The sequence below is a fragment of the Nannospalax galili genome, unplaced genomic scaffold (assembly GCF_000622305.1).
Source record: "Nannospalax galili isolate Female #2095 unplaced genomic scaffold, S.galili_v1.0 scaffold1228, whole genome shotgun sequence".
Lineage (NCBI taxonomy): Eukaryota > Metazoa > Chordata > Mammalia > Rodentia > Spalacidae > Nannospalax > Nannospalax galili.
The window spans coordinates 281,804-303,041 of NW_008358413.1; the positions used below are offsets into that span (position 1 = coordinate 281,804).

Sequence of the window (21,238 nt, forward strand, 5' to 3'; positions counted from 1 at the left end):
TTCTACCAGTCTGGTACTTTTAATTACCATGTGCCATGTAGATAAAGCTTGGGCAAAGACCAAATGTTCTCAGATAAACCATGCCTAGACAGATATTATATTCCTTGATCTAGTTATATGTATAAGTTGTCAGTAGGTTGTTGGACTAATATGGTTCCTTCTGTTTTTTTAAAAATTAGCTAGGTATTATTTATCTCTTGTATTGTCTAACCCTTCTACCATGGTTTCCCCATTTAAAGTGCCCCTATTTTTCCCATTTCTCCCTTAATAATACATTTCTCCTATGGTCCTACCTCTCTTGAGCTCCTTCTTTCCCTTTATCCCCTAGGTACCTTGTATAACCTTCCCTCCTGCCTCCTCTTAAAATAACCCAATTTTTATCCATATCTCCCTTATTAGCACCTGTTTCCTACTGTTCTTCTCTTTCAGATTCTTTCTTTTCCTTTACCTCCCTGGTTCCTTTTCATTTTCCTGGTTCCTGTAGTTATGTCTAGATACATAATCAATTATCAGGATTTGGTGCTAGGATCCACATATGAGGGAGAACATAAGTCATTTTTTTTCTGAGTCTGTGACATTCTTAAAAAATAAAAACTTTCAATAAAAAAGGAATCAAAGATAGGGAAGGAAGGCAGAAGTTATTCCAAACTAATCAAACAGATAACACCTTTCCTTGACTGGCTCAGTCTAAAGATTACCTGGTTTGAACCACTGTGCTTGCCTATCAGAAGGAAGAATAATGTGAAGCTATGTTATGCTCCAGAGACATTTATTCTGCTCTGAGGAGACAAGACAGCAAATCAAACATCAGACACACAACGAATCCCCTCCCCCAAACCTCATTTACATTTGTAAAAGCTAAGTTCCGAAACATGCTTTTCTTTTTTTTTTTTTTGGTCTTTTTGAGACAGGGTCTCCCTGTAGCCCCACCTGTCCTGGAACTCACTAAACTCACTATGTAGACCAGGCTGGTCTTGAACTCACAGAGATCCGCCTGCCTCTGCCTCCGGAGTGCTGGGATTAAAGGTGTGTGCCACCACATCCGGCTACATAAATCACACTATTCCCAAGTAGTTAGTGGGGGAACCCAAGGCACTATACAATTTCAATTTGTAAAAGCCACAGATGTTTTCTTTCATGTTTTTTACAAGATGGATTATTACCATTAAACTTCAGTGATACACACAAATTTCTCAGCAGTCAGCCTTGTCTCTACTGCCCTTCTGCCACCTTTCCAGACTGTCAGGGCCTCTAATCACACCTGCCCTCCTATTCGCCACCCATATTCCCCACTATATGGGTCTGTGAAACAGAACCCGAAGTTGTGGATTGATTCCATGCCTCACAATGCACTTGTTCGATGGCTCAGCCTCTTGCAGCCTGGTGTTAAACTAGAAAAATGTTCTACAAACTAACTCTACATAACGGCTTCATATGGTGTCCATCTTGGCCAAACACAAAGTGGATTGGTTTGAGGACTGCCCCAGTTCCCATTGCCACAACAGTGAGCAGCACTAGGGTGTGGCCCTGGCCACTGGTACTTCTCTGCACTACAGTTTAGCAGGAACACTGGACAAGGTATCTCATACCTGGGGCTTCTGCACAATATTCAATATGGGATCAATAAAATGCCCTTTAATCCCTACCATTTCAATTTGCTTTATTTTTTTTTAATATAAACAAACTGGACCAAAAAAAGAAGAAAACCTCTAAGAATCTTTCCCATTTCTAAAGTCTTTGGTTCTGTCCAGCTTCTTCCTTCAAGGTCTGCCTGCTCTACATGTGGCATGTTTAATGTAGTCCTGGGGAGAGGTAGAGTCCACTGCCACTCCAGACCAAGACAGTAGTGATAGGTCCCAGCACACAGACCAATGACTATATCTTTAATACCCCAGTCCAGTTGACCACACTCACCTGCCACAAGCTCTCAGAAAATCTTGAGACCTACCCTCAGTTACCTGTCCCTTGATACACAATCCTTTCATCTAGCCATTCCATCTCCTTAGGGTGAATGATACATCAGCTTACTGCACACTGGTTTGGCCTTAGACTTTCTTTTCCTGAAATGTATGCTATTTATTCCTGTCCCACCCAGGGATTTGTAGGGGACATCAACATTATGAGAGATATAAAATCTTTATCTAGCATTTCATTGTCTGAATGTGCTAAAAATATAAGGGATCTTAACAAATGAGAGAAGGGTTCTGGAACCCTCTCTCCAACTTCCTGTCTGCCTCCATCAACCTCCCTACAGCAGCAGCATAAAGTTCGGGAGCAATTCTGATTTCTACATCTCCCACCCGAGGAAAAAAACCTATCTTTCTTCCGCTCTTATAGTTTATTTACTTTTTAATCTACATAGTCCAATTAGTGCTGCCCATATGTGCATGAGCATGGCATCACCCACTGGAGCATGGAGAACTGTCAGCAGCCACACTCCTAAAGAAAGCTGGCTTTCCTGTCCCCAGCAGCCATCAGAGGCCAATAGCTCCTCAGCTAAGGGTGGAGCCTTGGGAGCCCCTCCCCCAAACTATTATATTGTTAATGCAGCCATGACAGAACAAAAATCCCTAAAAACCAAGATGTTTTATCTCACAAATAGAACACCACTTCTTTTTTAAACTGTAAATGTTAAGCAAATAACGTGTTTAAAAAACTGTGATGCTTCTCACTAGACTGGTTAAACTCTGACTCCTAGAAATGCCATTTCACATTACATTTTAATTTACTGCTCCTCCTCCTCCACAGCAACAGAACAGCCTTCTCTTCTCACCAAGGGGGACTTAGGCCTTCAAGCTCTGTGTCCCATCCACTTCACTCTGCTGGTGACCTCTCTGCCTCCAGGCTCCTCAGCCCAAGCTTTCCCTCCCACTGGCTCTTTCCTATCAGCACTTTCACAGACTGAAATCATTATCTTGAAACAGACACACATTGCGTCCTCGCTGGTGGTAGAGGATGGACTAAGGAATAGAGACATAGGCAAGGCCAAAGCTTGCTCAGACTGCAGCAGTAACTCAGGGAATGGCAGGCACTCTGACTCAAATAGGGGGAGGGTGCGTTGAAGGCAAGAGACCCAAGTCACATTTCACGAGTGTGACATAAATGGCATTTTCTATCTCCGAGAATATGCATATTTTAACAGTTTTTGACTTGGAGCTGACAGGAAAGGTAACACTTTAAATGAAGTGACAGGTCAGGAAGATGGATATTTTTCAGTAGGAGAATCTTTGGGCAGTCAGCTAACTAATATGACAGTTCTTTGTCTATGCTGACAGTTTGAAGAGCTGCTATCTCCAAGGTGCACACATTCATACCCAGGATGCTCAGGAGCTCAAGGCCACCAGCCAAATGCACAGTGGACAGAGAAATGCTCAGACAGGGAAGAATAAGACTCTAACTATTTAAAACCCACCATCGACTCTGCCTTCCCTGTCCACATATGTGTAGGCACATGCCAAAGGAGGAGTCACCTGCATTTGAGACATGCACTGAGTAGTCATCAGTGTCAAGTAGGGTGGCTCACACTTGGTCTCCCATTAGATTCCCTGTGCCTCAGCATGCACTTGGCACTCTTTGGAGAGGACAACTAGAAACCCAAGTTGTCCAGGCTTGGCCAGGACAGAAGTAGTGGAAGAACAGCAAGATCCATACGTAGGAAGCAGGAGACTTTGGTTCCAGCCCCAGTTCTACTGCTCATGACTGGTCCAGGCCTCTCAGGGCCTCACTGCTCCGCAGGCTGTTCTTCCCAGAGTTATGGAGAGTAGTCATGAGGTAAGGGAGACAAAAGAACTCAGAATATCAAAGAGCAGAATAAATGTGAGAGTTACAAAAATGCTGCCAAGTCCTACATGCCACTGATGGGAGGTGACCCCTGACACACAGGTCTGCCCAGAACACTGCAGCTTGCTCTGTACCTCTGACAATGCCCATGCAACATGGTGGTACTATGCCCCGGCTCCATTTGTGTCAAGCAAAAATTTTACATGTGCTTCAAATGCTCCTGAGGAAGAGGCATTTGCTCAATTGAAACTTACTCACTGGCTTGGATTTTTCTACCAAATCTTCCAATGTTAATAGTCCCCACGGCTAGATCTGGGTGGTACCTTCCTCTTCCCAACACATTCTCCCTATTTAACATCATTAATTCCCAAGGCCGGGTACCACCCACAGTCTAAGCTCTCTCTAAATAGCACTGTGCATTCAGCTACTAAACATCTCTGCTTGGGTGACAGGGGTAGGGAATCTTGGACACAACAGGTTCCAAATAAATTCTGCATTTCCCTCTTCCTTCAAGAGTATTCCTTCCTTCTCCTTCAAACTCTTCTGGTCTCAGCAGACAGAAATTCCATCTATCCAGTTTCCCAAGCCAGAAATACAGGCCCATACTCAACTAACAGCACAGAGGTTGGTGTTATAGCATCCAGGTTTATAGAATCTCTGCCAACTACCAGCCATGTGCCTTGGGTAAGATGGGTAATTTCTCTGTGTTTCATTGCCAAACCTATAAAACCAGGACAGTGTTCCAATGGCAATTAAATAACACTCATATATCATTTAGGACATTCCCTCTTATTATCATGCACATCAACAAAGCAGGGAAATATTTCTGAAGTATATTAATATGCTTTCATCTCCCACATTTATTTTATATGGCATTCTCCTTTTTCAACTCATGATATTAATTTGTCTCAGAAGATTAAAATTTTTATAGTAAGAAGACAGAGATGAAGGAGAGGTGCCACAAAGTTCAGCATTTGACTATCAAAACATTTTTTTGGTCCCTAGAAAAATTGTTGTCAAATTTTGCCTGCTTCTGTGAAGACAGGAATGCTGAAATGTCTACTGAGCTTCAACTCAGACACTGAAAGCTAAGAATGCAGATTCAATACACACAGTGGTCATAAGAGTTCGGAACATGGTATGATGCAGGCCCTCCTGGCTGAGGGGAGCCAGAAGAAATGGGGGGCAGGAACTCAAAGGAACCATCATTCCATCCAGAACTGGGTTCCACACACCAAAAGATGAAAATGCTGAGAAGTAAACCTTTGTCCCAGAGGACTGGCCTCAAGAGCCTTTCTAACTCCAGGAAGAGAAATGCTCATCGCGCTCTGCATGATGTCAATACACACACTGCAAGATAAAATACAGGGGAATCTACAAATGTAAGAAAGTAAAATGAATAAAACTGAAAAATGACAACCTCATACAATGGGAAGAAAAATTTCTGCATGGACTGCTGAACTAGAGTTTGTATGTGCCAGGTAATTATGATGGATCAATATGTGAAATGATAAATGGAATAGGGCTCTTGGAGCCAATGACCCAGTGGAGAAGCAGAGCAGAGTGAGACTGATCTTAAATATCCCAACTGAAGGGCAGTACCACCTATGTTAGGTAATGCAGTGAGAGAGACTGAACAGTCCATATACCAGCATGCACAGACCCTCAACAATCGCTCAGGAATACAAGGTTAGAGGTGCAACTATTCTTAGCTAGTATGGGTGAACAATCAGAAAAGTTACTGGGTTCTCAGAATGTTCCCTTCTCTTTGCTACTAGGTTAAAGGCATTTTATAAAAAGGTATCTCATAATTCTAAGTGTTTGCTTTTGTAAAGAAGATTGATTCTCTTTTTAACCAAAAAAGACATTTTATTTAAAGGCTAGTCATTGATCATGAAGCATTTTATTCTCTAGTTCTGGGAATACAGTGGACCCAATTAATTTCCGTCATCATTTGGCTGTGGGTGCTGCTCCTTGGGCTTCAACATCATAGATCTCTAATAGCGGTGGGATCCAGATGGGCAAAAATGTCATTTGCTTTTAAGCCTGTCCACTGAGGTTCTGGAGGACATACACATGAACTGTCTCATGACTGTCTATACTGTCTTGTTGGCCTTCCTGCTCCATTGTGCATTCACAGAGGACTCTCACTACTCTAGTCTCTGCTGCTAACACAGATCAGGTGGGTTACCTGGGCTGCACAGGCAATTTCGGCACAGCTTTCAACCCTGTCATAAGAGGGCACCTGGAAAAGCTTAATAAATATCCACACAAAGCATCATCTGGGTCACAATCTTTGGGATAAGGCCTGGACCTTAGCAGTTTAAAGCCTTCCCAGAGGATTCCCCTGTGCAGTCAGGGCTAGGAATGACTGAAGAGGTGAGGCAGCTGCTAAATAGGAGGATCTGCCACCTCATAGGTTTTCAGTCAGTAACATCTTTCCTCAAAACACACCCTTAGATCCATACTTCACGGTGAGATGTCACGAACAGCCCAGGAGAGCTTGAAGACTGGGAAGACCAAACCCCACAAAACAGATTCGTTTTGTGAACACTCTGAATCCCCACAATCACAGGTGCTATTCATTCCAAAAGTTTCCCAACAGACTTGCTCCTTTCAAAATCACTAGCAGAGCTTTGTAAAACAGCAGAGGACATTATTCTATCTGCAAGGCTCTGATTCAGTTCTGCATAAGGGGCCCCGCAATGATCCAGATGAAGAGCTGTTAAGGAGAACCTCAATTTAGTCCATCCTAGGCAAGTCAGACCTGGTCATGCACTCAGAATTAATTCTTCCTTTGTGAAAAAAAGACCTCTCCAAAGCTTTCTTTTACTTTAAGCCCTAAGTCTATCACCTCTTGCTTATCCATGTCCCAATATAATTTAAGAGCTAAGAAATAGATTAGTGCTTGTTAACCCTGCCTAGAAAGAAGACATTAATAGAGAGGCAATGGCCATGAATTCTTTTTTTATTTAAAAATATTTTGTCATTTTCATTTTATGTGTATGAGTGTACTGCCTGCATGTATATCAATCTGTTTAATTCTAAGTCTCATAAGTTAGACATTACACCACTGTAATAGACACCTCCGCTAGCCCAAGGGAGGCACCACAGTGAGGGGAACCTGCAGCACTCACTCACCCTACATGCCTCCTGGTTTGAGAAACCAGATGTTACACCTGTCCTGGGACCCTGGACTTAATCACCTTGCTCCATGCACCTTCCTTTGCTACTGAACTTAGGCATGCTACCACACAAGGTCTGCAGCTGCTCTGTCTTCTGGGATATAAATGTGAAAATATGTAGTTCAGAAAGAAAGAGTGGTTAACATGGCATGAAAGGCATACTGCGATATGAATAGAAATGCCATTTCACCCTGCTAGACTTCATATTCTATTAGCTGTTTTCACTGAAAATCACTTCAGACACCTTGAAAAACCAAATCTTAACTCACATGTCACCACCTCTGTTAATTTCCAAAGAAACACAGAGGGTGACAACTTTGACTTTGACACTAGCAAAAAAGAACAGTATGGAATAAACTCAAGAGCCCCCTCCCTGGTACAGAGCCCAGTGCTGGACTCTGACATCTGAACCCTTTTATGCCTTACAGGGGCCTGAGAAGACAAGACATTCACGCATGCTTTGGTTACACTCAACAGGACAGCTGAATGCAGAAACTTGACCAGGTGGAGCTGGTATGCTCACTGGGGTCTATGCTAGCCCAACAGCTCAAGACATAGGCAAAGATACTTCAAGTATCAAAGTATGTCAAACTGGGTGCCTAATTTGTTCAACTGCACTTTATTTGCACTTTGTCGCACATTATTTAAAACCGATTAAAGCTATAACACATTCCTTGAGCATGTTCATGGCTCAGAGGGGCTAGAAGTTTAGCACATTACAAACTTACTGAAAAACAACACAGGGTGCCTGCCTAAAGTAAATGTACTGTGTCCTTTACCAGAAATCCTGTAACAGTAACCACCTCATCAGAAAACCACATCCAGTGACCCGGCTCTGGTGGCAAGAAGCATCTTAAAAGCCACACTTAAAAGGAAGGGACTGGGAACCCAAATATTGGACACAGAGTGGGAGTCTTAGGCTACCAAATGTGAGGAAAAGCCCAGTATTCTGGACAATAGCACGGGGCAGAGCTCAGGCCCATGGGAGAAAGTCACTGGAGAAAGAAAGGTGCTACAAACGGGGTGCATCTGAGAGGTGGGGACAGTCATGTAGCACACAGAGAAGCACTTACTGGACTCAGTATCTGGCATCCTTATGTCATGCAGCCATGTTTTTTCTAATATGCTATGATGTCCCAGATAAATAAAGACTATTAAGGAATTAAAGTACGTGTATGGTTTTGATTCAGGATTTAATATCCCAAATGGTACGCTACAAACACATGGCTACTAATAATATTTACAACTTCTGTAGGGTCACAGAAGTTAAACGAAGCAAACTGCCCAGGCTATTCTTTTCCCAATGCATGTTTTCAAAAGAAGATGAGAGTGTATTCTTAATAGAAGTCATTCAGTTTTAAAATGGTGGTGTCATTAGTTAAATTCACTGCACAGATCCTCTAGCAGTCAAAAATTTGAACAACAGAAATGTAAACATTAAATGCAGACTTAAAAAAATAGCATCTATGATTAGACAGGATCACACTGATGTTCCATGGCACCCCTAGTCAAGGGAGATTTTTATACACTGGCATGGCTGGACAGAAGGCCAGAATACAGGACACACGGATGAGCAGAGAAGAGCAGGTGCAGCTGAACAACACAGAGAATCTTGGGGATGAATCAGCACATAGTACAACACTCAGGAATTGTCTTAAATCTCATATACAATGCCAGAGAAGAGATAAAGAGCTCTTCCTGGGCCAGACATCTGGAGCTTCTCATGTGCCATGTCCAAGTGCAACTAAGACTCATCCTTATCTCAAATGTAATGATGGAAAGGCAAACAAAACTCCCATCTAAAAATCAAGAGTTGATGGAGTCATGGTTTCATATTACAGTAAAACTTGGCCAGGCAGTGCTGCTTACTTAGGGAGTTCCCAGGGGTTCCTTCAGAGGTTGTATACAACAACAGCCGGTGAGGCCACTTGTCACCTTTAACATATAGGCCACGAAGATCATAATACGTAGCTTATCAATGACTCATCACAACTTCTCATTAGAGTCGACAGTCTTCTTAAAAGAGGATGACCCTGGGTCTGGAGAGATGATTGAGCGGTTAAGAGCACTGGCTGCTCTTGCAGAAGACCAGGATTTGATTCCCAGCACCCACTTGGTGGCTAACAACTGTCTGTAACGCCAGTTCCAGGGGATCTAACACCCTCTTCTGACCTCTGTGGGCACTGCATGACATAGTGTACTTATATACATGTAGGCATAACACTCAAACATATAAAATAAATATAAATAAGAGGATGACCCTGAGTCATAGAGGACAGGAGATGGGAGCACCCATCAACACTCGGAATGTTTGGAGGGACAAGAACACCAGAATGGAACCCTAGATCCCATGCATACAAATGACTTGCAGAGAAGCAAAATTTGTCCCTGCCTTGGTCCAACAGAGATGTTCTCACACTAAGAAATTAAGAAGGCTCCACTAGGAAGCACTTCACATCCCTAACTTCCCTAGACTGCCAGGAGCCAGAACAAGAAGTTCCCCAAGATAAGAAAAATAAACATGTCATTCTATTTAAAATTGTTCTCAAAACAAGCTATAGATTTGCCTTATAGATAATTAGGCCATTTTCCTCTCTCAAAGACCCCAAATTCTATCAAATCTGCAGTTGAGAGATACTGAAACATCCCAAATCTATTTTCATACATTCCGGAGTATTCTAGCTCAAGGATTAGAAAGTTGTCAAGTCTATTATTTTCTCTCTCTTCCTCCAGAGCTAGAGAACATATAGCTTCCTTACTTCTTCTCCCTTCAGGCCTTAGTATACAGAGAGGAGACAAGGTACTGGCTTCCAGTTGTCAATGCTAACAGATGACAGTCTCTCATTTCCACTGATGCCATCATCCTGAAAAACCCTTCTTCCTAACCACCACAGGGGAATGCCTTCAGCTTTTATTGGGGGAGGGGAACCTTCCTCATTCTGGGCACTCGCTGACCCTCATTTTCACACTGTTCCCCTGGGTCTTGCAATTCTCTACACACTCTTACTTGTGAGGACCCAAGCTGAGCAAGGCATTCTCTCTCAAGAGCACTACTATGGCTATGAACTAAAATACCTGTTTCTTATGAGCACAGGCTTTCCCCTCACACAGGCTTAATCTCCAGGAAGAAGCTTCTTCTGGGACAAGTTGTGTGTTTCAGTTAGCTCCAGGCCACATGTCACAGATGCACCTAGCTGCACTCCTCCACCCCAAATCCCAGGGAACAGCAATTCCATCTTTCATTATTAGTCACGCCTTGGCAGCACTGTAGAGACAGATGGGAAATGTGGGTGTTCAATTACCTTGGCTACCTGAGCAAATAAATTTGCTTTCCAGTGTTTCTATTCTCTTTCAAAAAAACCCAAAAAACAAAAAACACAAAAAGAAAACAGCTTTAAAAAAGAATCAGACTCAGCCAGCTCAGAAAGATGGCCCATCCCCATCAACAAGACTAGGAAATACACTGAACTCTAAACCTACCACTGAATCTGAGAAACCACTCTAGTTTTAGACCCTCGGTGAGGCCTTGGGGACCAGAGTCTGCTCTGTTCTAGCAAGCATATGGGGATAGTCAATGGGCATTCAAGGAGGTGGCAAGCTTTCTGGCTAATGCAAGAGGCTCTAGGCAAACTCAGTGGGTTTGGGTTTCATCTTCATCTACCTGAATTCAATCAAAACCTTAGAGAACTGTCTGGAGTCCAGACCAGCATCACAGGGATAACTAATTTCATGTAGCAACTGTGAGAAATACATACATTAATGCGTCAATTATCTGCTCTTTCTTAAGCAACAATCATATGTCCTGGGGTAAAGAGTGGGTGAATAGAGAAACAATACTGTGCCAGTCTCTCGATTTTGAATTCTCTGCTATCCATTCATTATACGCAGATAAGTTGCTTACAATAAAAGTTATTTCTACAACAAACTAATCTTTCCTCAAGAAAATATTCCTATTCTTGGAAATGGTACAGTGATGGAGAAGGAAAAGATCATTATGAAATAAGACCCATCAGAGAAAAAAATACTTTTTGAACATCTCTTGCATCATATTATGTTCTTATCCAATAAACTAAAATGTCCCCATTGCTCTAGGCCAGTATTTTCCAAACAATGTTGCACAGAACATTAGTCCCTTGAGATAATCTTTGAAAATAGTTTTGTGCCTAAATGTGATTTGTAAACCCAGCTTAATGCAGCCCCATGGTAGAGACTGAGAATGCATGCCATAAAGGCTCTGAGAAGCTCTGCCTTGAAGATGTTCAGCCCGATTAACGCAGCATTTCCCCAAATCATCTCATCATCTTTGCACCTCTGTTAATAGAATACACTTCTTTCCCAAAGTTTACTCCAGTGGTCAAAGTCCTCTGTAGTCTGGCCTCACTTTATCCCTAGAACTCACAACTCTGTACAGATCACAAGAAACATGAAACATATACTGTGTCCTGACCGTGCCTTGCATTTATAATAGCTTTGTTAATATGCTACAAAATATAACTCACCCAATTAAAGTGTGTGACTCAAGAAGTGTTAGCACGTCTGGAGAGCTGTTCATCACCATCACCAATTCTAGAACATTTTCACCTCCCCTCCCCAACACTCACAGCATCCACACAGATAAAATCACTCTCCATTTCCCCCCAAACTGCAAACCCCAGAAAACCACTAATTGGGCTGGGAACATAGCTTGGTCAGTAACGTGTAAGCATGAGGGTGTGAGTTAAGATCCCAAGAACGCACATAAAAACGTGGGCATTGTAGCATGCTCCTGTAATCCCAGCACTGAGGAGGTAGAGATGGGAGGATGCCCAGGGTTTACTGGCCAGCCAGACTAGCCAAACCATTGAGTTCCAAACTCTGTGAGACTCTACTTCAAAAAGTAAGGTGGAGAAGTGATGGAGGAAGACACCCGATGTCAACCTCTGGCCTCCACACACATGTGCACACACATGCATATATATGCATTACAAAACAAGTAATCTGCTTTCCATTTACATTTACTGACTCTTGATATTTCACATCAGTGGAATCATCCAAGATGTGGCCTTTTGTGTCTCTGTTCTTTCACTTACCATGTTTTCAAGGCTCATCAACATGGTAACATGTATTCCAGTTATAGCCAAATAGTGTTTCATCATGTGGATAGTCTCTATTTTGATTATCCATTCACCAAGTGATAACATTTAAGTTGTTTTCACCTATTGATTTATATATCTTGGGCTAAATGTTATTTCCTTGGGGATATACCAAAAAGTGGAATTGTTAGACCACATGGGAACTTTCTGAAGAACTGCCAGACCATTATGCCAAGTGGCTGCACCAAGCCACACTTCCACAAGCAGTGTATAGCAGTTCTAATCTCTCCACATCCTCACTGTTACCTCTTCTTTAATCGCAGCATCTCAGCAATTTTGTGACCATCTTGTCTGATGTCCCCTTCCACTTTGAGATGAAGGCTGTGCTATTTCACCCACATGGCTCCCTGTATCTGAGCGATTCTTCAAGGTCTAGTTTTCTTAGGCCATCTACAACATTATCTCAAAACTTGATTAAAGTGGCACTGGCAGTTTCTATTTATAATTACTTCAGTTAAGAGTTTTTGGATTTCCTATGTCTTCCTTCCAGAGAGTGAGCTCCTCAGAAAGGGGGAGGGGGGTAAAGTCTTACATTCCTTGGCATACTCCTAGAGCTCATCATATAAATGATATACCATAACCATTTACTGACATAATTCAAGGTAGGAGCAGAGGCTGGTAAAACTGAAGCCAAGGGCATTTGGGGTCTTGAACCAAGAAGAAGAGTAGTGAGTACAGAGCTAAGTGGCAGAGGTCAGTTCCCTTCCCTACAGGAACTAATGGTTCTTACATGGAGGAAGAATTCATGCCTATGTTATTTCACACTATTATAACCTTTTCCTTTTCTGGAAATCCATGTTTACTCTTGTTAGACATAAAGAACATGATAGGGACAAGTGACCCAATCCTCTTCTCTTATTGGTGCCCCCTCTTCTCTCTGGTAGCATTATAGCAACAACCCCCAGGGGGCTCTGCATAAAGCCATGCAGACTTTAATAGTCTCCCCTCTCTCAAAGCATCCAGAGTCCAGTCCATGTGTGAGCCACAGTAAGAAAGAAAATCCATCTCCAGTGAAAGAATTACAAAGTCTGAGTCTAATTGAGCTGCTAGAAAACAAAACTAATTCAGAGAGCACTTTCCTGTAGCTGGATACACTGGGGTTCATGCTTCTAACGCAGGCTAATAAGCAAATACTGCACAGAAACTTCTGTGAAATTATTTGGCCCCAATATGGGACCCAGTGGTATAATGCGTATAAACATTAAAATTCTTTAAAAAAGCAAACTCTGGCCCCACTTTAAACATCATCCACTTACTCATCAAGTTCAGTACCCTGGGCAAGTAGTATCACCACCGTCACCCGTGGCTCCCACATACTCCAGTCTCTCCAATGGGTATAAGCACGATCCCAAACAAGTAAAATAACTTAAGTGTAGTGTAACCATAGGCCTAGTGTCAGGAATGGAGGGAAGATGAGAGACATTTCAAATGGACCTATCAAGAGTGTGCTGGATAGCTTGACACAGCTGGGTAGAGGGAGCCTCAACTGGTGAATTGTCTCCATTGGACTGACCTGTGGCCATGCCTGTGGGGTATCTTCTTGATTATTGAGTGATGTGAGAGGGCCCAGCCCACTGTGGGTGGTGCCACCCCTGGGCAGGTAGGCCTATGTTGCATAAGAAAGCAGGCTGAGCATGGGCCAGGGAAGCAAGCCAGTAAGCAGCATTCCTCCATGGCCTGTGCTCCAGCTCCTGCCTCCAGGTTCCTGCCCTGAATTCCTCCTACCTTGGGCTCCCTGATAAACTGTGACCTGGGAGATGTAAGTCAAATAAACCTTTTTTTCCCCAAGTTGGTATTGGTCAGAGTGTTTTGTCAAAGCAATGGAGAAACAAACTAGGTCAGGGAGATAAAGCCAGAGACTAATAGTCTTTCAAACCTTGAGTTGGTAGGGGTGTCCCAAGAAACCCCTGATGAAGAGCTGTAACTTCTGGCATATGTAAATGTGAATGGCTAACAGACTAGGATGAAAAACAATCCAGTGCCAATGACTCTACACACGGGAGTCACTCTTCAATCCCATAGAACCCACCTTCTGTTTACAGCCACAGAGAATAATCCTTCAGAAGAGGAGGGACACTCATCGCCCACATACAAAGCAAATGAAGACTCAGGTAAAGTAATCCTCCCAAGCATGGAACCCTGGCCAGTCCCCAGGCCTCTCTCCACTGCGCCACATACAAGTGTTCCACACTGACACCCAACAGGGCTGTGTGCGGGCTAACACACTGGCACCCACTGTTCTCCCCATACCAGCTGTCAATAAGGTGGCCAAGCTAAGGGACTCCTGTGTCAAATCCTGGAGGATGAATAAAGTGCATTGTCTGTCTTATTGCATTAGACAGGGCAAAAGTGGCAATCACTACATTTTGGAGAAATAGTTGCATATCATTGTTCATTAGATTTCTTAGCTCTCTAACCATTTAGAATGATTGGGTATAGTCACTACATATCTCTAATGAAGGAAACTTTGTATGCTGATTTATACAACCTATAGAAACATTATAAATCAGAAAGGAAGCCTGTAAGAGCTCTGGGAGATTTCATTGGGCTAAAAATTATACTCTGAAATTCCCTGAAGTACAGACCCCGTAAGTAAGATGCTCCTCCTACAAAATCATCCACCCCTTATTAGCCTCACTCAGTGCCCATCTTCCCAGCAGAATTTGCAATGTATGTTGCTCTATGAAGACACTCCTAGAGTGGCAAGGAATATTCAGTCTGAAAGTCTCCAGCACTTTAATATAATCTGGGATATATATTTTCCCAGGCACTAATAAAACTATCTTCCTCTCCTGTGGGCCTGAATAGTGTAAGATCATCACAAGCCTACTCTCAGATGGTCATTCATAACTGAAAAACATAATGAGAGGGTTTACATAAGAACCCAAACAGAATTTCACCTCCAGGCTAAACACTGAAAGGTATTGTGCATGCCTACTTATGTAAAATTCTGATTTCTACTCCAATGCTTGCCACCCCAACAATGGCAAGGAGTCCTTCTTTAAAAGAGTTTTCTGTGGAAGAATGTGGATTGGGATGCATGAAATGGAGATGGCACAGGATGGGTCTGTTATACTAGCAAAGGAAGAAAACTGGCCAGGAAGCAGTCAAGGAGAGTTAAAAGCAGGAGAGTTATTCCATTAATCAAATCCCAAAATCAATCTAAGGACCACTGTTCTCCAGCAACACATGAATGAAAGAGATGAAGAACTGAGGTAGGAAACAACCAGAGCTGCAACAGCAGCAAAAGGCAATTCAAAAATCCTCTTCACGCCCCACTGTCAGGGCTGAGGTTGTACTCACCTGGCCATCTGCTTGTAGGCTTCTTCTGCCACAGCAAAGATGTGGGGGTCCATGTCACCCATGTTTTGGCCACTGTAGGCATAGATGACATCTTGTCCATAGATTGGTAACTGCTCGTATGGATTAATGGCAACAAGCACAATACCTGTAAACAGAGGAGACAGTCGGATTTTGACAGCACAATGGCTATATAGTATTAGCCTACGCCCTGTTCTCATGCATTACAACTGAAGAATAAGAGGCTAGGAGTCTTTACAACTCAACTAAATAAAGATGAGTCTGTGAACTTCTGTGCTTGGCCCTGGAGAAGAACAGAATGAAAAAGACCGTCAGGCTTCAGGCTGTCCTAGAGGAATACTACAGACATTCTCACAAATACTCAAGAGCTGAATTTATAAAATAGATGCAAAGTGCTGCAGGATCAGAGATAAGAGAGTTAACTCTGCTAATAGATATTAGAGAGAATTAAAAACCCTACCTAAGAATTAAAGCCTGGAAAAGAGATTTTTTTTTCCCTCATTTATATGAGCTATTTAAACTAAAACACAAACTTGTGGAAAGCACAATTTACCTATCTTAAGGTGTAATGCTGGCTCAATCAATGACTAACTGTGTGAACTGGACACCTGTTTAATCTCTGAGTACCTCGGTTGTCTATACTATAAAGTGGGGATAACAAATGCACTGACCTGGAATGTCCTAAGAAGAACACGACCAGCGGAGAGAAGGTACACTCAGAACAGAGTCTTGCAAAGGAACTTCTGTTTTTTCTTTTAATTAGAGCACCCCTCATATCTTTCTATCTGTTCTCCAAAGGATACATTGCAATGATGGATTCAAACATGCTGACTTAGCAAGGAGGAAATCCTATAAGGTTTAAGACATCTTTTATAGATAGGTAAGGCAAATTGATATTTGAGAATGTACAAAGGAAAAAAAGTAAATTCCATCTTAAAGACATGACAGAAATATGACTTTTTTTTCCTTTCCATGAGATTGTATCCAATATATCCAAAGACCTAGAGTTTAAGTATAGAAACAGATTATTTCCAGTCACCCAGTTTGAATAAGTGTTCCCCATACACTCCAAGTATTTGGAGAATTGGTCCCAAGTTCATGATGCTATTTGGGGAGGGTCATGAAACCTTTAGGAGATGTGGCCATGCTGGAGGAAGCATGTCACTGGGGGCAGGCTTTGATAGTTCAAAGCTACGTCCTACTTCCAGTCCATCTTACCCTGTTTCCTGTGCCTGCCTGAAGATGTGAGTACTTGGTTTGCTGCTCTGGCTACCTCTGCCATCATACTCCCCCTGCCATGATGGACTCTTATTCCTCTGGAACTGTAAGCCCAATAAACTCTTCCTTCTATAAGTTGCCTTGGTCATGGTGTTTTATTACAGCAACAGAGAAGTAACTAACACATCTGGGACAGAGGATGCAAAAATGGGAAGGGCCCCCGCCAAGTAAGTCTTCTACTGTGTTCCCTCCTGGCAATCAGGAGATACAGGAACCTGAACTATAACTCCAAGTGAAAGGGTAAGGGCCTGGGGAGAAGGGACACATCTAAGTCTTCTTACAGCAGGAATTTGCCTGGACCAAAACATAGGACCAGAACCCTGAGAAATTCCACTAATGAGGCTAATCACTTGTAGAATCCTCTTAGGAACAGCCACACATGCTCTTCTGGTTTTCAGAGTTGTTCAATTTAACTCATGTGACGTTGAGCTGAAATTTTAATCTCACATCCTGTGGTCACCTCTTTTCCTAAAACACTCTAGCCTCTCCAGAGCAGAGAGAAGTGCTTTCCTGACAACTGCAAGTCTGGTTAGTGTTGGGTACCGTGAATAGCCTGAATGACACTGGAACAGTTGAGGAATGTCTGGTCGGTACAGACACTAGGGTGATGCTTGCAGGGATCCCTTGAGACTGGATAACTGATGTCATTTAGCCTCTTCTCCTAAAAAGGGAGATTTGCTAAATCTTATTGTTAAAAGGTCTTACTGAAGTTTCTGACAATGTTATTTCTTTTGAATTAATTCCTCTACCAGTTGGGGTGAAGTTTTTGTAAAACCTGGCAAAGCAGCTCAGCCTAGCCTACCACTCGAATAGCCAATCTCCAAATCCAACTGGGCATCTGAGATATCACAGTGATCACAAGTAAGATCAGGCTCTGCCAGGAAAACACCCACAGACATCCCACCCACAGCCTGGCTCCCCATCAGACCCTCAGTTGTTCCCTCAAACAACAGCTAAGAGGGTTCTGTTTTTACTACACTACTTAATAATATTAAGGGGGAAGGGGAGACAGAATCCAAAGTTTGTACTACTCAAAAAGAAGTTTCAAGCAAAATGATAATTTCAGGACTTTCTGTTTTAAGCATTTGTTATAGATTTTGCTCATTAATTGAAAAAAAAGTCTTCAAGGATCATGTTTGTACCTGGGCAGTGAGAACATTGGGAGGAAGACAACCCTCTTAAGCAGAAGGCACAAGCCAGGTTCATGTGTGTGGGTGTGTATTCGTGATGAGGGCATGCCTCAGGCTCAGGGCACCATGATGGACTTACTATTTTCCAGCAACCCCATGGAAGAGCCTAGACCAACCACCTCAACAGCTATGGCCATTTCTTCCCTAGCTGAACTGTTATTAACACCAGGTATCTCACTGTCTATAAACCTTAGGAAGAGCTCAGATGAGAAGTATATACACATGGGACTAGAGTCATGATTGTTAATATTTGAGTTTGCAAGATAATGATCACTTGCAAACACACATTCAACTTGTACCCTCACTTACCACAGTAAGTATAGATATGGTTGGACTCGAGGAAACGGACCTTCAGGTTATGCAGAACTGCAGGCTCATGGAGATAGCTCAGGGCAGTGAGGTCATTTTCTCCTACTAAGATATCTGGATTCCGCAAGAAGGGCAGCTGGTTGTTTTGGACATCAACTGGATACTCCTGAATCTAATGACAGGCAAGCAGCAGACACAAAAGGGCACAGTTAGGAAGCATTTAGCCTATATTCAATGTCCTATCTTCTTGGCTGGGATCATTATCCTAGCATAACCATAAGACATAAAGATAAGTAATGTTCTAAAGAAAGGCAAGAGGAATGAAACACTCATGGTTCCCATGAGAGATGAGGCCTGGTAGAAGACATGTTGATTACATAATGCCATTGTATCAAACATAAAGATAGAAGAAATATGGGAAGCACAACTAGATGCAGGAGTGTTCACCTGCTTCTTAATGAAGTAAACACTGGGCTTTTAATTCCAGCTAACATAGGAGGGCGCTTCCTTCCCACTAGGAGACATCCCTTGATTGGTTGCCTCTTCTGCAGCTGTTTCTTTACTAGCTCTGTCCCCCTGTAGCGCATATACTCCTTTCTCACTTGGGGTATCTTACAGCTGATGTGTTGCTCTCTGTAAACAGCCTCATGCTTTACTATTTGCACATGGATCCCTCACTCCACAACCTACCTGCAAGTTCTGGGGCAACAGCTCTGCTTTGGTGAAGTACAGCATGTATAATCAGAGAGTGGGATTGTTTGTCTTAGGGTCAAATCTCAGGCTCAGGACGTCAGTCTTGGATTCTTGCTTGGTATAGCATTTGGACCAGCATTCAAAAATGTTTGACAGAACACATGGGCATGAATAGGTAATTTATTAAATAAAGGTGGTTTGGAGGTGCAGTTTTTAAACATATAAACAAGAGGGACTTGGTTACTGCTTATCAGGTTTTACTCAGAGGTAATTTTCTTACAAAGTTAAGAATCAGCAGGGAACCTTGTAAAAACCATTTTCTGAGCCCAATTTCATTTCAGAAACTCTACAGAGCTTCTGAAAAGCTGAAATTTAAAAAATACTCAATTAATTTTAATATATACCTAATTTTAATATATACATATATATGTGTGTATATATATTCATGGCTTGCATATTTTAAGAAATGCTATTCTCTAAAAACCTACTTAGGAAATTCCACAGATACTGCCTAAATTTACTGGAATAATGGTCAATTTCTTTACTCTCTTTTCCTTTTCTTTGTTTCTCATCCTTCCTTCCGTGTATGTGTTTGCGATTTTTTTCTTTCTTTCTTTCTTTCTTTTTTGGGACAGGGTTTCACGGAGCCCAGGCTGACCTTGAATTTACTATGTAACTGAGGCTGGCCTTGAACTCCTGATCCTCCTGCCTCAATCTTCCAAGTGCTGTGATTACAGGGATGTACCATCATCTCTGGCTATAATAGTCAATTTCTAAGAAAATACATCAATGTTCCCTATGCTCCGCTTTCAGAGGGACTTGTATTACCAATCATAAGATGTACTAAAGAACCACCAATTAAAGTACTATGGCTACTGATGCTAAAACAAGCGATAAACAAAATATAACAAGTGATCTTAGTCAAATGCAAGCACACAAGGCAAATTTGTACATAACATTAAGATTGCAAATAAATGGACAAAAGGAACTTTTCACATAGTATTGGTAGGTAAACTGGGTTTTTGGTCAGGGAAAAAAAAAATTGAGTCAGAATTCTACTCTCACTCAAACTAGCAAATTTTAAGAGGAACTAAGAAAAATGAAGCCGAGATGAAGAAAAATAAGCAGACATTTTACATTTTCGGAAAGTGGCCCTCTGAAGGATGCAAAGCCAGAAACACAGAAAATTACACCTAAGTTGACTACAATGAACTTTAAAACTGCCACAAACCATACAATTTTCAAAGTCAAACTGGATAATGGGACAGATTCTACATTATACGGCAAATGACACACTATTATTATCCACAGGGTTTTTTTTGTTTTGTTTTGTTTTGTCTTTTTGAGACAGGGTCTCCCTATAGCCCCAGCTGGCCTGGAACTATGTAAACAAAGATCTGCCTGCCTCTGCCTCCCAAGTGCTGGGATTAAAGGCATGTACCACCACTCCCAGCTCCATAGGTTTTTTTTTTTTTTTTAAGCCAAGAATATTCTAACAAAAAGTTGAATGCAGGAACAAATCACAAAATAATCAACAAACAGATGACATGTAAAAAACTATTCAACCTGGCCAGTATCCAAAGACTTCAGAGTAAGCCAGGTAGGGTCCTGCATGCCTGTAATCTCAACACTCTTCAGAATGAAGAGACAGGAGGATTCTAAGTTCAAAGTCTATCTGTACCTACATAACAAGAGCCCTGTCTTAGAAAGAAAAGAATCCTTTAGCTCTAATGTTACCCATCATATAAGCTACAGCCTGTAGACACAGCCAAGCCTCTCACAGGAAGAATGAGGGCAGAAAGGCACACCCACACATGGATGACACTACACCCATCTCTCTGGAGAGCACCAGGTAACACAAATTCAGAATCTTCCCTTAATACACTCTCCTTTCATGGCAAGTGAGCCAAGATACAGACTCAGGAAAGTTAAAAATAGTGAAGGTAAAAAGTAACAGACCTATATGGATGGTCAGACTGCTGCCCACAGAATTCTGAATTTAAAAAGTTACAGAACAAATTAGTTAATACAAGTCTGTTTAGAATGATGTGCCTCAAAATATCATTTATTATCCCTGTTGTGATTTGTGTGTGTGGAGTGTCTGGTTTTTCTTTTGCACATTTATCAATGTCCTTTTCTGTCTTTTAAGCTTGTGCAGTGAATTTTCTTCAAATTGTAAACTACCACGGGATGAGGAAGACAAACATCCCAGAAAGTAAGAACAAGGGAAATGGCCAATGCTGAGGGTTGATTTTCAGTTCCTGAAATTCTGGAGACTGAGGCTGAGCATGGTGGCATACACCTTTAATCCCAGCACTTGGGAGGGCAGAAGCAGGTGGATCTCTGTGAG

The 21,238-nt window shown here is 42.1% G+C and overlaps 1 protein-coding gene across 2 annotated transcripts in view; it reads right to left on the reverse strand.

The window, feature by feature from the left end:
- The window catches only part of Myo5b (myosin VB), a 361,461-nt gene that overhangs the window by 204,638 nt on the left and 135,585 nt on the right, over nucleotides 1-21,238 (reverse strand). For both annotated transcript variants that reach the window (XM_029557950.1, XM_029557949.1), the window contains exons 3-4: nucleotides 18,196-18,367; nucleotides 15,401-15,545 (exon numbers count right to left, since the gene is read on the reverse strand). In XM_029557950.1, coding sequence (XP_029413810.1) covers nucleotides 15,401-15,545; nucleotides 18,196-18,367 — 317 coding nt within the window. The remainder of the gene's footprint in view (nucleotides 1-15,400; nucleotides 15,546-18,195; nucleotides 18,368-21,238) is intronic.